Below are 13,343 nucleotides of genomic sequence, written 5' to 3'. Positions count from 1 at the left end.
TGTAACAATCGTAAAAGTCAATATGGACCCAATAACGAACCTTGCCACATGACTTAGGATAAGAATCAAAACTCCATTAGCAGAAACATGTTTCAGGGTGTTGCCCCTCCTCAGTGCAAAGTGGGAGACCTTATTTGGCCTGGTGAGCGGCCTCTGACTGGGGGTCTTAAAAAATATGTGTGGCACACAAACTTGCGCTGGAGTCCTGGGATCAAATTCCACCATGGACGACATCTGCAGGGAGTTTGTATGCTTTCCTTGGGATTTCCTTGGGTTTCCTCCAAACTCTCTGAGATGTCGTGAGCCCTAATGGGGACAGTGATGATGATGCCTGTAAAGCGCTGCGGAGTATGATGGTGCTATATAAGCAAGTACAATAAATACATAGATAAAAAAAATACCTAATTGTGGCAAGTGGTGAGTCCTATTTAATTGAGCTCTGTATATACAGTGGGAAAAATAAGTATTTGATACACTGCAAGTTTTCCCACCTACAAAGAACGGAGATTCTGTAATTTTTATCGTAGGTACACTTCAACTGTGAGAGGCAGAATCTAAAAATAAAATCAAGACAATCATATTGTATGATTTTTATATAATTAATTTGCATATTATTGCATGAAATAAGTATTTGATCACCAACCAACCAGAAAGAATTCTGGCTCTCACAGACCCGTTAATGTTTCTTTAAGAAGCCCTCCTACTCTGCACTCATTACCTGTATTATTGCACCTGTTTGAACTTATTACCTGTATAAAAGACACCTGTCCACACACTGAATCAATCACACTCCGACCTCTCCACCATGGCCAAGACCAAAGAGCTGTCTAAGGACACTAGGGACAAAATTGATTCTGTTAGATTCTGCCTCTTTTTATTTTTTAACTACGCTTCATCTATCTTTTTTTGCCTTTGATCTGTTTGTGAATTGCTTTACTCTTTCCTTTCCTTTAGGCTGAATTTTCAGAAATAAATCTCATTGCTCATTCTGATGGGACGTTCGCTGTAGATCTTCAAATGTTCCGAAATGGGACCCGAATCGTCAGGTGAGTCCAAAAGAATTGCAAATGATCTAAATATTGATTGGATTAAAGTTCAAGTTTTACAGTTCCAGCAAAGTGGATGGGACTTGTAGAAATCTCATGGCCACCGTGCCTCTTTTATACGCTCCGTAAATTGACCTGCGGTGCGGGTTTTAAATCCCCAATATGTCAGATTCTGGTGTGGGTTCTCAGAGTTTTCTGTGCGGATTCTTCCCATAGACTTGCATTAGATGCAGAAAATCCGCAGGAAAAAAAGCGCGATAAAAATGCATGTAAAAAAACAAACTAAAAAAAACGCAATAAACTAATTTACATAATAGGAGCAGAAACGCTGCAGCGTCAAAAACGCAACTTGGGAACGTAGGCTTATATGTTTAAAATACAATCTGTTTGTCAGTAAGTAGTAGACTGTAATTGCACATTTCTGTGTTTTCTAGATCTTTTCGACCAGATTTCGTGCTCATTCGACAACATTCCTTTAGTATGGTGGAAAATGAAGATTTTCGAAACATCATCATTGGTATGCAATATGCCGGTATTCCCAGTGTAAACTCTCTGGAATCCATCTACAACTTCTGCGACAAGCCATGGGTGGTAAGGGAACATACACTAATATTGGCCAAATTGGAGGATCTCTACTAGTAATCTTTAGGGCGCAGTAGATTCGCAGTTAGGTCGCTGCACAATCTTTCCAAAGCTGCAGACAACTAGCAGTAATCACAAGAAATTTGTGTTTTTCCTCTTAATGGTATTTTTACCCCAAAAGCCACAGTGGACTCCACAATCTCTACCTTATTGTGGCTTGGGCTCTATTGCTCCATTTCCATTTTATGTGAATGTTCTAATGGCTGATTCTGTATATGTTGTAAGGTGAAGTGTGATTACTAAGCACCATGTCATGATTATCTTACAGGTGTGATTACTAAGCACCATGTCATGATTATCTTACAGGTGTGATTACTAAGCACCATGTCATGATTATCTTAAACGTGTGATTACTAAGCACCATGTCATGATTATCTTACAGGTGTGATTACTAAGCACCATGTCATGATTATCTTAAAAGTGTCATTACTAAGCACCATGTCATGATTATCTTACAAGTGTGATTACTAAGCACCATGTCATGATTATCTTACAAGCACCATGTCATGATTATCTTACAGGTGTGACTAAGCACCATGTCATGATTATCTTACAGGTGTGATTACTAAGCACCATGTCATGGTCATCTTACAGGTGTGATTACTAAGCACCATGTCATGATTATCTTACAGGTGTGATTACTAAGCACCATGTCATGATTATCTTAAAAGTGTCATTACTAAGCACCATGTCATGATTATCTTACAAGTGTGATTACTAAGCACCATGTCATGATTATCTTACAAGCACCATGTCATGATTATCTTACAGGTGTGACTAAGCACCATGTCATTATTATCTTACAGATGTGATTACTAAGCACCATGTCATGATCATCTTACAGGTGTGATTACTAAGCACCATGTCATGATCATCTTACAGGTGTGATTACTAAGCACCATGTCATGGTCATCTTACAGGTGTGATTACTAAGCACCATGTCATGATTATCTTACAGGTGTGATTACTAAGCACCATGTCATGATTATCTTACAAGCACCATGTCATGATAATCTTACAGGTGTGATTACTAAGCACCATGTCATGATTATCTTACAGGTGTGATTACTAAGCACCATGTCATGATTATATTACAAGCACCATGTTATGGTTTTCTTACAAGTGTGATTACTAAGCACCATGTCATGATTATTTTACAGTTTTCCCAACTCATATCTGCCTATAAAACTTTGGGAGCAGAAAAGTTTCCTTTAATTGAGCAGACATACTACCCAAACCACAAGGAGATGGTAAGTTCCATAACAACTTGTGCATTTCCAATTAATGGCCTCTATGGTGTAACCTTCCGGGGGCGCTGTAGGCTGTAACCTTTCTTTGTACACGTTTGTACGCTCTAGTTTTTTTATGCTGTAGCTTTTCTTTGTATGTTGCAGCTTTTTTGTAGGCCGTAGTTCTTGTTTGGAGGCTGTAGTTTTCTTTGCATGCTTTAGTCTTTCTTAGTACATTGCAGCTTTTCTTTTTTTTGCATTAGTTTTTTTTTTGGTATGCGCTAGCTTTTCTTTGTACGCTGTAGCTTTTTTTTTTTTAGAAGGCGGTAGTTCTTTTTTGGAGGCTGTAGCGTTTTTGTATGCTGTAGCTTTTTTTGGTATGTTGTAGCTTTTTTAGTAGGCTGTAGTTCTTATTTGGAGGCTGTAGCTTTTCTTAGTATGCTGTATCTTTTCTTTTTTGCACTAGCTTTCCTTCGTATACTCTAGCTTTTCTTTGTACCCTGTAACTTTTTTTATTGCACTGTTTTTTTGCATGCTCTTGCTTTTCTTTGTACTCTGTAGCCTTTTTTGTACACTATAACTTTTCTTTGTTATGTTGCAGCCTTCTTTGTATAATTTTCTTTGAAGATTTTCTTAATACCGTGTAGCTTTCCTTTGTATACTTATTACAGATTTTCCTTGTATATTGCAGCTTCTGTTTGTACTCTGTAGCTTTACTTTGTACACTTTTCTTTGTATTCTGTACCTTTTTTTTTATTCACTGTAGGGGTTCACTCTGGTAGGCATTAGGCAGCGTTCACACAGACATGCAGTTTCTGTTCCAAACAGGAAGGTTTATTAACTCCATAAACTTCCTCTTGCAGATTCTAAGCAACTTACACCGGTCCTCCACCTTGCATCCGTGGTCCCAAATACCAGAGGTGTTTGCACCTCTACTCCTAGACAAGGAATGAACAGCTCAGCTGCCCTTTTAAACCAGCTGCACCTCCTAGATTGGAGGGTGGGAACAACTAGTTCCACCCATCTGATCTAATCATTTCTAACAAACCAGGACCCCTATATTGGTCCTATTAATCCTCTCAGTGCCTCATATCCAGGATTCTGCCAGTTGCTTGTGTACAACACTGGATTTTTTTTTTTGTAAATTCACAATTACTGCCAATTTCCAATGTTATCAGTATATCCACTATAACATATTGAGTTTTATATAATATTAACAAGCAATTATAACAGACAGTGAAATAGACTGTCCAATTGATTTCTGTAAAATTATCTACACGTCTTACATTCATTGCCATGAGCAGGAAATACACTGCTCAAAAAAATAAAGGGAACACTAAAATACCACATCCTAGATATCTCTGAATGAAATATTCCAGTTGCAGATTTGTATTCATTGCATAGTGGAATGTGTTCAGAACAATAAAACATAATTATCAATGTAAATCAAAATGAATATCCCGTAGAGGTCTGGATTTGGAATGATACTCAAAATCAAAGTGGAAAATCAAATAGCAAGCTGATCCAACTTCAGTGGAAATGCCTCATGGCAAGGAAATAATGCTCAGTATTCTGTGTGGCCTCCACGTGCTTGTATGACCTCCCTACTGTACAATGCCTGGGCATGCTCCTGATGAGGCAGCAGATGTTCTCCTGAGGGATCTCCTCCTAGACCTGGACTAAAGCATCCGCCAACTCTTGGACAGTCTGTGGTGCAATGTGACATTGGTGTATGGAGCGAGACGATGTCCCAGATGTGTTCAATCCGATTCAGGTCTGGGGAACAGGCGGGCGAGTCCATAGCTTCAATGCCTTTATCTTGCCGGAACTGCTGACACACTCCAGCCACATGAGGTCTGGCATTGTCCTGCATTACGAGGAACCCAGGGCCAACCGCACCAGCATATGGTATCACAAGGGGTCTGAGGATCTCATCTTGGTACCTAATGGCAGTCAGGCTACCTCTGCTGAGCATGTGGAGGGCTGTGCGGCCCTCCAAAGAAATGCCACCCCACACCATTACTGAACCACTGCCAAATCGGGCATGCTTAAGGATGTTGCAGGCAGGAGGAGATCGCTCTCCACGGCGTCTCCAGACTGTCACAGGTGCTCAGTGTGAACCTGCTTTCACCTGTAAAGAGCACAGGGTGCCAGTGGCAAATTTGCCAGTCCTGCACAGTGTTGGGCTGTGAGCACAACCCCCATCTGTGGACGTCAGGCATTCAGACCATCCTCATGGAGTCGGTTTCTAACAGTTTGTGCAGACATGCACATATGTGGCCTGCTGGAGGTTATATTGCAGTGCTCCTTCTGTTCCTCCTTGCACAAAGGCTGAGTTAACGGTCCCGCTGCTGGGTTGTTGCCCTCCTACGGCCCCCCTCCACGTCTCCTGGTGTACTGCCCTTTCTCCTGGTAGCGCCTGCAGCCTCTGGACACTACGCTGACAGACACAGCAAACCTTCTTGCCACAGCTCGTATTGATGTGCCATCCTGGATGAGCTGCACTACCTGAGCCACTTGTGTGGGTTGTAGAGTCCGTCTCATGCTACCACGAGTGTGAAAGCACAACCAACATTCAAAAGTGACCAAAACATCAGCCAGAAATCATTGGTTCTGAGATGTGGTCTGTGGTCCCCACCTGCAGAACCACTCCTTTATTGAGGGTGTCTTGATAATTGCCAATATTTTCCATCTGTTGTCTATTCCATTTGCACAACAGCATGTGAAATTGATTGTCAATCAGTGTTGCTTCCTAAGTGGACAGTTTGCTTTCACAGAAGTTTGATTTACTTGGAGTTAGATATTGTTGTGTAAGTGTTCCCTTTATTTTTTGAGTAGTGTATATACGAGTAACTGTAGGAAACACAAAACAGCTCAGAATATGTATGTACCGTATATACTCGAGTATAAGCCGACCCCCTAATTTTGCCACAAAAAACTGGGAAAACTTATTGACTCGAGTATAAGCCTAGGGTGGAAAATACAGCAGCTACCAGTGAATTTCAAAAATAAAAATAGATGCTCCATACCGTTCATTATTGCCCCAAAGGAGGTTCCATATAAAGCTGTGCCATATATAATGCTCTGCACCGTTCATTATGGCCCCATAGATGCTCCATATAAAGCTGTGCCTTATATAATGCTCTGCACCATTCATTATGGCCCCATATACAATGCTCTGCACCGCTCATTATGGCCCCATAGATGCTCCATATAAAGCAGTGCCATATATGCTCTGCACTGTTCATTATTGCCCCATAGATGCTCCTTATTAAGCTGTGCCTTATATAATGCTCTGCACTGTTCATTGTTGCCCCATAGATATGCCATATAAATCTGTGCCATATATAGTGCTCTGCACCGTTGCCCCATAGATGTGCCATATAAATCTGTGCCATATATAGTGTTCTGCACCGTTGCCCCATAGATGTGCCATATAAATCTGTGCCATCTATAATGCTCTGCACCGTTGCCCCATAGATGTGACATATAAATCTGTGCCATATACAATGCTCTGCACCGTTGCCCCATAGATGTGCCATATAAATCTGTGCCATCTATAATGCTCTGCACCGTTGCCCCATAGATACTCCACATAAATCTGTGCCATATATAGTGCTCTGCACCGTTGCCCCATAGATGTGCCATATAAATCTGTGCCATCTATAATGCTCTGCACCGTTGCCCCATAGATGTGCCATATAAATCTGTTCCATATATAGTGCTCTGCACCGTTGCCCCATAGATGTGACATATAAATCTGTGCCATATATAGTGCTCTGCACCGTTGCCCCATAGATACTCCACATAAATCTGTGCCATATATAGTGCTCTGCACCGTTGCCCCATAGATGTGCCATATAAATCTGTGCCATCTATAATGCTCTGCACCGTTGCCCCATAGATGTGCCATATAAATCTGTGCCATATATAGTGCTCTGCACCGTTGCCCCATAGATGTGACATATAAATCTGTGCCATATACAATGCTCTGCACCGTTGCCCCATAGATGTGCCATATAAATCTGTGCCATCTATAATGCTCTGCACCGTTGCCCCATAGATACTCCACATAAATCTGTGCCATATATAGTGCTCTGCACCGTTGCCCCATAGATGTGCCATATAAATCTGTGCCATCTATAATGCTCTGCACCGTTGCCCCATAGATGTGCCATATAAATCTGTTCCATATATAGTGCTCTGCACCGTTGCCCCATAGATGTGACATATAAATCTGTGCCATATATAGTGCTCTGCACCGTTGCCCCATAGATACTCCACATAAATCTGTGCCATATATAGTGCTCTGCACCGTTGCCCCATAGATGTGCCATATAAATCTGTGCCATCTATAATGCTCTGCACCGTTGCCCCATAGATGTGCCATATAAATCTGTGCCATATATAGTGCTCTGCACCGTTGCCCTATAGATGTGCCATATAAATCTGTGCCATCTATAATGCTCTGCACCGTTGCCCTATAGATGTGCCATATAAATCTGTGCCATATATAATGCTCTGCACCGTTGCCCTATAGATGTGCCATATAAATCTGTGCCATATATAGTGCTCTGCACCGTTGCCCCATAGATGTGCCATATAAATCTGTGCCATATATAATGCTCTGCACCGTTGCCCCATAGATGTGCCATATAAATCTGTGCCATCTATAGTGCTCTGCACCGTTGCCCCATAGATGTGCCATATAAATCTGTGCCATATATAGTGCTCTGCACCGTTGCCCCATAGATGTGCCATATAAAGCAGTGCCATATATAATGCTCTGCACCGTTGCCCCATAGATGTGCCATATAAATATGTGCCATATATAGTGCTCTGCACCGTTGCCCCATAGATGTGCCATATAAATCTGTGCCATATATAGTGCTCTGCACCGTTGCCCCATAGATGTGCCATATAAAGCAGTGCCATATATAATGCTCTGCACCGTTGCCCCATAGATGTGCCATATAAATATGTGCCATATATAGTGCTCTGCACCGTTGCCCTATAGATGTGCCATATAAATCTGTGCCATATATAGTGCTCTGCACCGTTGCCCCATAGATGTGCCATATAAAGCAGTGCCATATATAATGCTCTGCACCGTTGCCCCATAGATGTGACATAAATCTGTGCCATATATGCTCTGCACCGTTGCCCCATAGATGTGCCATATAAATCTGTGCCATATATAACGCTGCTGCTGCAATAAAAAAAAAAACAACACATACTCACCTCTCTTGCTTGCAGCTCCTCAGCGTCCCGTCCCGGCGTCTCTCTGCACTGACTGATCAGGCAGAGGGCGGCGTGCACACTATATGCGTCATCGCGCCCTCTGACCTGGTCAGAACAAGAGGACGCGAAGACAGAGCGGCGCCCGGCGGGTGGAACGTGGACAGGTGAATATAAAATACTCACCTAGTCCCGGCGCTCCTGGTGCTCCCCCTACCTGTCACACTGTCTCCGGGTGCCGCAGCTCTTCCTCTGTCAGAGGTCACCGGCACCGCTGATTAGAGAAATGAATTTGCGGCTCCACCCCTATGGGAGTGGAGTCCATATTCATTTCTCTAATGAGCGGTCCCACGTGACCGCTGAACAGGGGAAGAGCTGCGGCACCCGAAGACAGTGTGACAGGCAGGGGGAGCGCCAGGACTAGGTGAGTATGCCTCAGCGCCCTCTCCCCCTCACCCGCCGACCGTGACTCGAGTATAAGCCGAGAGGGGCACTTTCAGCCCAAAAATTTGGGCTGAAAATCTCGGCTTATACTCGAGTATATACGGTAATATACGTTTACCATTTTTGGTTGTGCTTTTGCTTATCACTATTAACCCCACTTTTGTTCTGTAATCATATGTAATGACAAAAATTGAGGTAGAGAAAAAGGGGGTGGTTGGAGCTTACTACGCTTGGAAGATTAGTCCATGGGAGGCAAAACCGGTGGGGTGCCATGTCTCTAGCTGTTGCAGCTCAGCAACAACAGAGAAAAAAAAATAAATAAATAAAAGAGAGGGAGAGCGGCACAATAAAGCAAGGATTTTATTTAGCAAGCCATAAAGAAAAGACAAACAGGGTTATAAAATAAAAAACAAAAAACAAACAAACTAGTTTTACATCCAGGACACTAGTAATGAGTCAATTCTTCTAATGACAATCATAACATATGGGAATGTCCACTTACAATTGCTCATTTTGCCTTTCTACCCAGATAATTCTCTTTTCCATTAGGTCTATGACATCACAAGATTAATAACTGATTAGCCAAATCCTTCTAATCTCTATGTAGAAACATGAGGTCAATTTTCCCTGTATGAGTCATGAGTTGCTGCAAAAGGCCCTGCAGAGGGGAGGAGGAAGCAGCTGGGTCAGGAGTTGAAGAGGGGAATGATGTAAATATACAGTGCTGTATAATGTGATGACTGCAATATATTAAGAGGATAAATGGGAGAAGTCCTTCTTTAATGGAGCAAAGGTAAATAGTGACCCAAAAGCAAGCACAGAGGAAACCCAATAGCAGGTAGTTATCACAAACACATTTAAGCTCCTGCCTAGACAATTGCTCTAAGACCACAAAAAGAAATTGCATGGACAAAGATGAAAGTAATATTTGGATTTTATTTGTTCTTAATTAGGCAAATTAGATGGGATTGTGCATGATATATACAGCAGTAATTACTAACAGATATAATTGGTTAATCTTTTATTAAATATTGTAATTGAAGAAAACTCCATGAGGCATATCATCAAGTGACACAAATCTCGACAAAAGATGGATATTTACGTTACATCCTATCATTTAAGTGCAATACGATGACGCCATCATCTCATGAGTCTAGTTCTGTCTATTCTTCATTCCTGTAAGCGGTGTACCTCTAACGGGATGACCATCCGATTCAGCACCACCGGAAGTCTTGCGAGAATCTTGGCCACAGTATCTCCATTTATGGCCAAACTAGGCAAAGACTGGACATGTTCTAATTAGAGTTTGTGCAAATCAGTTTGTAGGACCCAAGTCAGTAATCCATGGCGTCGGAGAGGAGCCTTAAGAATGGCCTCCTACCGCCCATGGCTATTTCAAAACAGGCGCGACATCATTGTTGTGGCGTGATTTGCATGTGATGTCACGCCAGGCCGGCTAACCAAAAGGAGACCTGTGGATACGAGGAGGGAGGAGATTGGTAACTGACGTGGTGGCTGGATAAGGTTCTGTGAATCAGTTTGCACCAACTCTAGTTCCAATATTAGACATAGATGATCAATTTGGGTTTAGTCCCACTTTAAACTATAATTAATTTTGACCAAGGATGTACAGACCATGCAGTGGCTATAGGGCCTATGGAGAGAGGTGACCTGGCCCCAACTGGTGTAGGATACGTGTCTTTCCGATAACCAAGTTTTAGCCAGGTCACACTTACATCTTCTCCATTGCTGTGGACCTTTCTGGAGAAGTGAATCCTCAGCTCCTGTCAGGGAACATGTCATTTCAGAACCTGGGTCAGTGATAGGGTCACGTGTTGCCCAATGAGTGTCTTAGTACTGTAAAAAAAAAAAGAAGTTTGGACACCATAGAGAAAGCACAATTTACAGACAAGCACAATATGAAAAGCTTGAGCAGTCAATGTAGATTGACCCAAGACAGTATAATAGTATAGACGTGATCCGAGACAACATACAGTACCAGAAACCAGTAATAACCCTATATGACATATGGGTATATTCACATTCACTGAGATTAATAGAATTCAGGAATTTGTGACATACCTGCCATGTGTGAATGTAGCCCAACACTATAGGAACAGAGTGACCCGAGAGAATAGTAGCATAGCCATACAGTGACCAAAAACAACATGTAGTAGCATAGTCAAGACAGTGACCAAATCCTAAACATATGAGGCTACAAATGTAAGATGGACAACAGCTGCCAGATGTGAACCACAATCCATCCATCAGCTGGGATCTGCAGAGAAACCAATAGGCTGGCTATGGCTCGGTCCTTCAACGAAAGATACTTTTTTGCATTCTACTCTCCACATAATTGAATAAAAGTACTTGAAAATGTTTTTATCCAATCCAAACAACCCCCTTAAAAGAGAAATCGGTCACCAGGTTTTTAGCAATGTAATTTAGAGCACCATGATGTAGGGGCCTGAGTCCAACGATGTGTCTTTCGCTGGTCTGCATGCAGTCATTGATATAATCCCTGTTTTCTCTGCTGCAGATTTGAATAACCCCACCCACACTACTGAAAGCTGCCAATCAGTGGTGGTGGGGGTTACACAGCAGTCAACCAGGAGGCACAAGACACCTAGTCCTGTAGTTATAATATCCTGCTGATAAAACACTGATTTTATTGAAACAGCAACACAGCCCAGCAAGTGGCACATCGCTGGAATCAGGCTCTCAGCCCCTAGATCAAACTGCTGATAGTATATAGCAAAAAAAACAGCTGAAAAATTCCCTTTAGTTGCTGGATCAGCAATTTTAAAGAGCGTATCTCGTTCTACAGGACCGGTCCTTAAAAATATGAATAAGCACTGTGTGTAATACTTAACTTTCCCTGCGGGGGCCCTGCTGGGAAATTTACCGCTTACTTTGCTAATTGTTTTGTCCACAGATTATACAGCTGATTGCCAAGTCTTAGCAAGTGGACACAATAATCATTTTTGGCAAATTTTTTTTTATAAAAAGTAGGGACTGTCCAAAACGGAGAACCCTTTAAGGACCAGATCAATTTTTAGATTCAAATAATGTTCAAAAATCGATCATCTTGTCCTGGAGAACTAAACTACCAAGTTTTTTTTTTTTTTTTTTTTACAGTAACCTAGCATTTTATAGCGAGTCTGCCTGAATTAATGGAAGTAATGGGTTAGTGTTCCAATTGTTTTACAATGAAAATATAAATATACAGAGAAACAATTTGCATTTCACTAATTGCTTATTTGCCCCCAAACTTCTAAAAAAGGATTAGATAGAGGGCAAAGTGCGACCGTGAGCATGTGATGCTTGGAAACCATCAGCAAGCAGTTACACCTTATGAATCGATACAGATCAGAGTTTTTCCAATTTCATTCTAAAGACAAAATTTTATTTCTAGAAAAATGACAAAAATAAAAAAATAATTCTGCTTATTTCTCACTTCATTAATTAATTTTTTTTTTTTATACATGGATTTTGCTGAAATACTATTAAAGCACTTCTTTATTGATTCCTTTATTCTCTGACACCACCACAATTTCACGATACTTTCTGTACAGTTTATTATACTGTTTGCGATCCAGGATGATCCAGCAGAAATAAGAGCCGCGGGGGCCATTGTGATCCTCTAAGGATGGCTGTAGATAGACTTGTCAGGTATACTCGGGTACCAGCTGCAAGTTCCGTCTCTCCGTTTAATGCAGGCGTGTTCTCTCTCCAGAATCTGACTCTGCTGCCACCCTATACAGGGGCACTCATTTGGCGCTAGGTTATCGTAGGATTCCATGAAACAATATTTAATCTAAAGGAATAAAATAAGGTTTTAATATAATCCCCAAAAAAGAAAAAAAATATGTAAAAGCAGAAACACCTAAAGGGAATGTCAGTTTTTGTGCCACCTAATCTGAGAGCACCGTAATGTAATGACAAAGACCCCGATTGCACTGATGTATCACTTTAGTTTTATTAGCAGGAGATGATCACTAGAAGAGCTCTGCTAGATCTGCATCAGATTTTATCAAAACTACAGCAAGCAGCCCATCATGTGACATCACTGGATTCAGGGTCTCGGCGGCCTAATTTATGCTGCTCTCAGATGGGGTAGAAAAACATGGTGACAGATTCCCTTTAACAGAATTGAAATTATTCTGCACTTCAAAAGAGGATTAAAACCATAATCATTAAAGGGATTGTCCACCATTCGGGCAAGCCCTTCTCAATCTCTATGTTGCCTACTAGTAAAATAATAACACCTATACTCAACTCTGAAACGGTGCCAGCACAAGAGTTATCAGCTCTGGCTCTCCTGGGGCTAGCGTGACATTATGGAGAGAAAAAGCACTACTGCAATTATGCACACTACACCCAAAATTAATGAATTAAAAAAAAAAAAAAAAAAAAAAGAGAAAAGTTATTCTCACCTTTCGACGGCCCCTGATCTCAGCGCCGCTCCCGGTATGTTCCGTTCCCAGGGATGCTTTGCACGAAGGACCTTTGTGACGTCACGGTCGCGTGAGTGCGACGTCATCCCAGGTGATTTGCGCAATGCTTCCCTGGGAACAGAAGCCACCGAGTGCACCGCTGAGGCGGGAGGACTCTGGGGGCCATCAGATGGTAAGTATATACTTATTTTTATTTTATTTTTTTACAGGAATATTGTACCCAGGGCCTGGTGAGTCTCCTCTCCTCCAGACCCGGGTGCCATTAACAAATGAAGCGCTCACTTTGC

At 41.8% G+C, this 13,343-nt stretch overlaps 2 protein-coding genes across 2 annotated transcripts in view; one reads left to right on the top strand and one right to left on the bottom strand.

Annotated features, from left to right (window-relative positions):
• The window catches only part of SYN2 (synapsin II), a 386,089-nt gene that overhangs the window by 159,908 nt on the left and 212,838 nt on the right, over positions 1-13,343 (top strand). Inside the window, exons 3-5 of the mRNA XM_077276522.1 lie at positions 955-1,046; positions 1,481-1,637; positions 2,849-2,938. Of these exons, the coding sequence (XP_077132637.1) occupies positions 955-1,046; positions 1,481-1,637; positions 2,849-2,938 (339 nt within the window). The remainder of the gene's footprint in view (positions 1-954; positions 1,047-1,480; positions 1,638-2,848; positions 2,939-13,343) is intronic.
• The window catches only part of TIMP4 (TIMP metallopeptidase inhibitor 4), a 36,630-nt gene continuing 32,804 nt past the window's right edge, over positions 9,518-13,343 (bottom strand). Inside the window, exon 6 of the mRNA XM_077276419.1 lies at positions 9,518-12,416. Coding sequence (XP_077132534.1) covers positions 12,243-12,416 — 174 coding nt within the window. The 3' untranslated portion in view covers positions 9,518-12,242. The remainder of the gene's footprint in view (positions 12,417-13,343) is intronic.

Source organism: Ranitomeya variabilis, chromosome 8, assembly GCF_051348905.1.
Source record: "Ranitomeya variabilis isolate aRanVar5 chromosome 8, aRanVar5.hap1, whole genome shotgun sequence".
In the NCBI taxonomy this organism is placed as follows: Eukaryota; Metazoa; Chordata; class Amphibia; order Anura; family Dendrobatidae; genus Ranitomeya; species Ranitomeya variabilis.
This window is presented reverse-complemented; position numbering and strand designations above follow the sequence as displayed.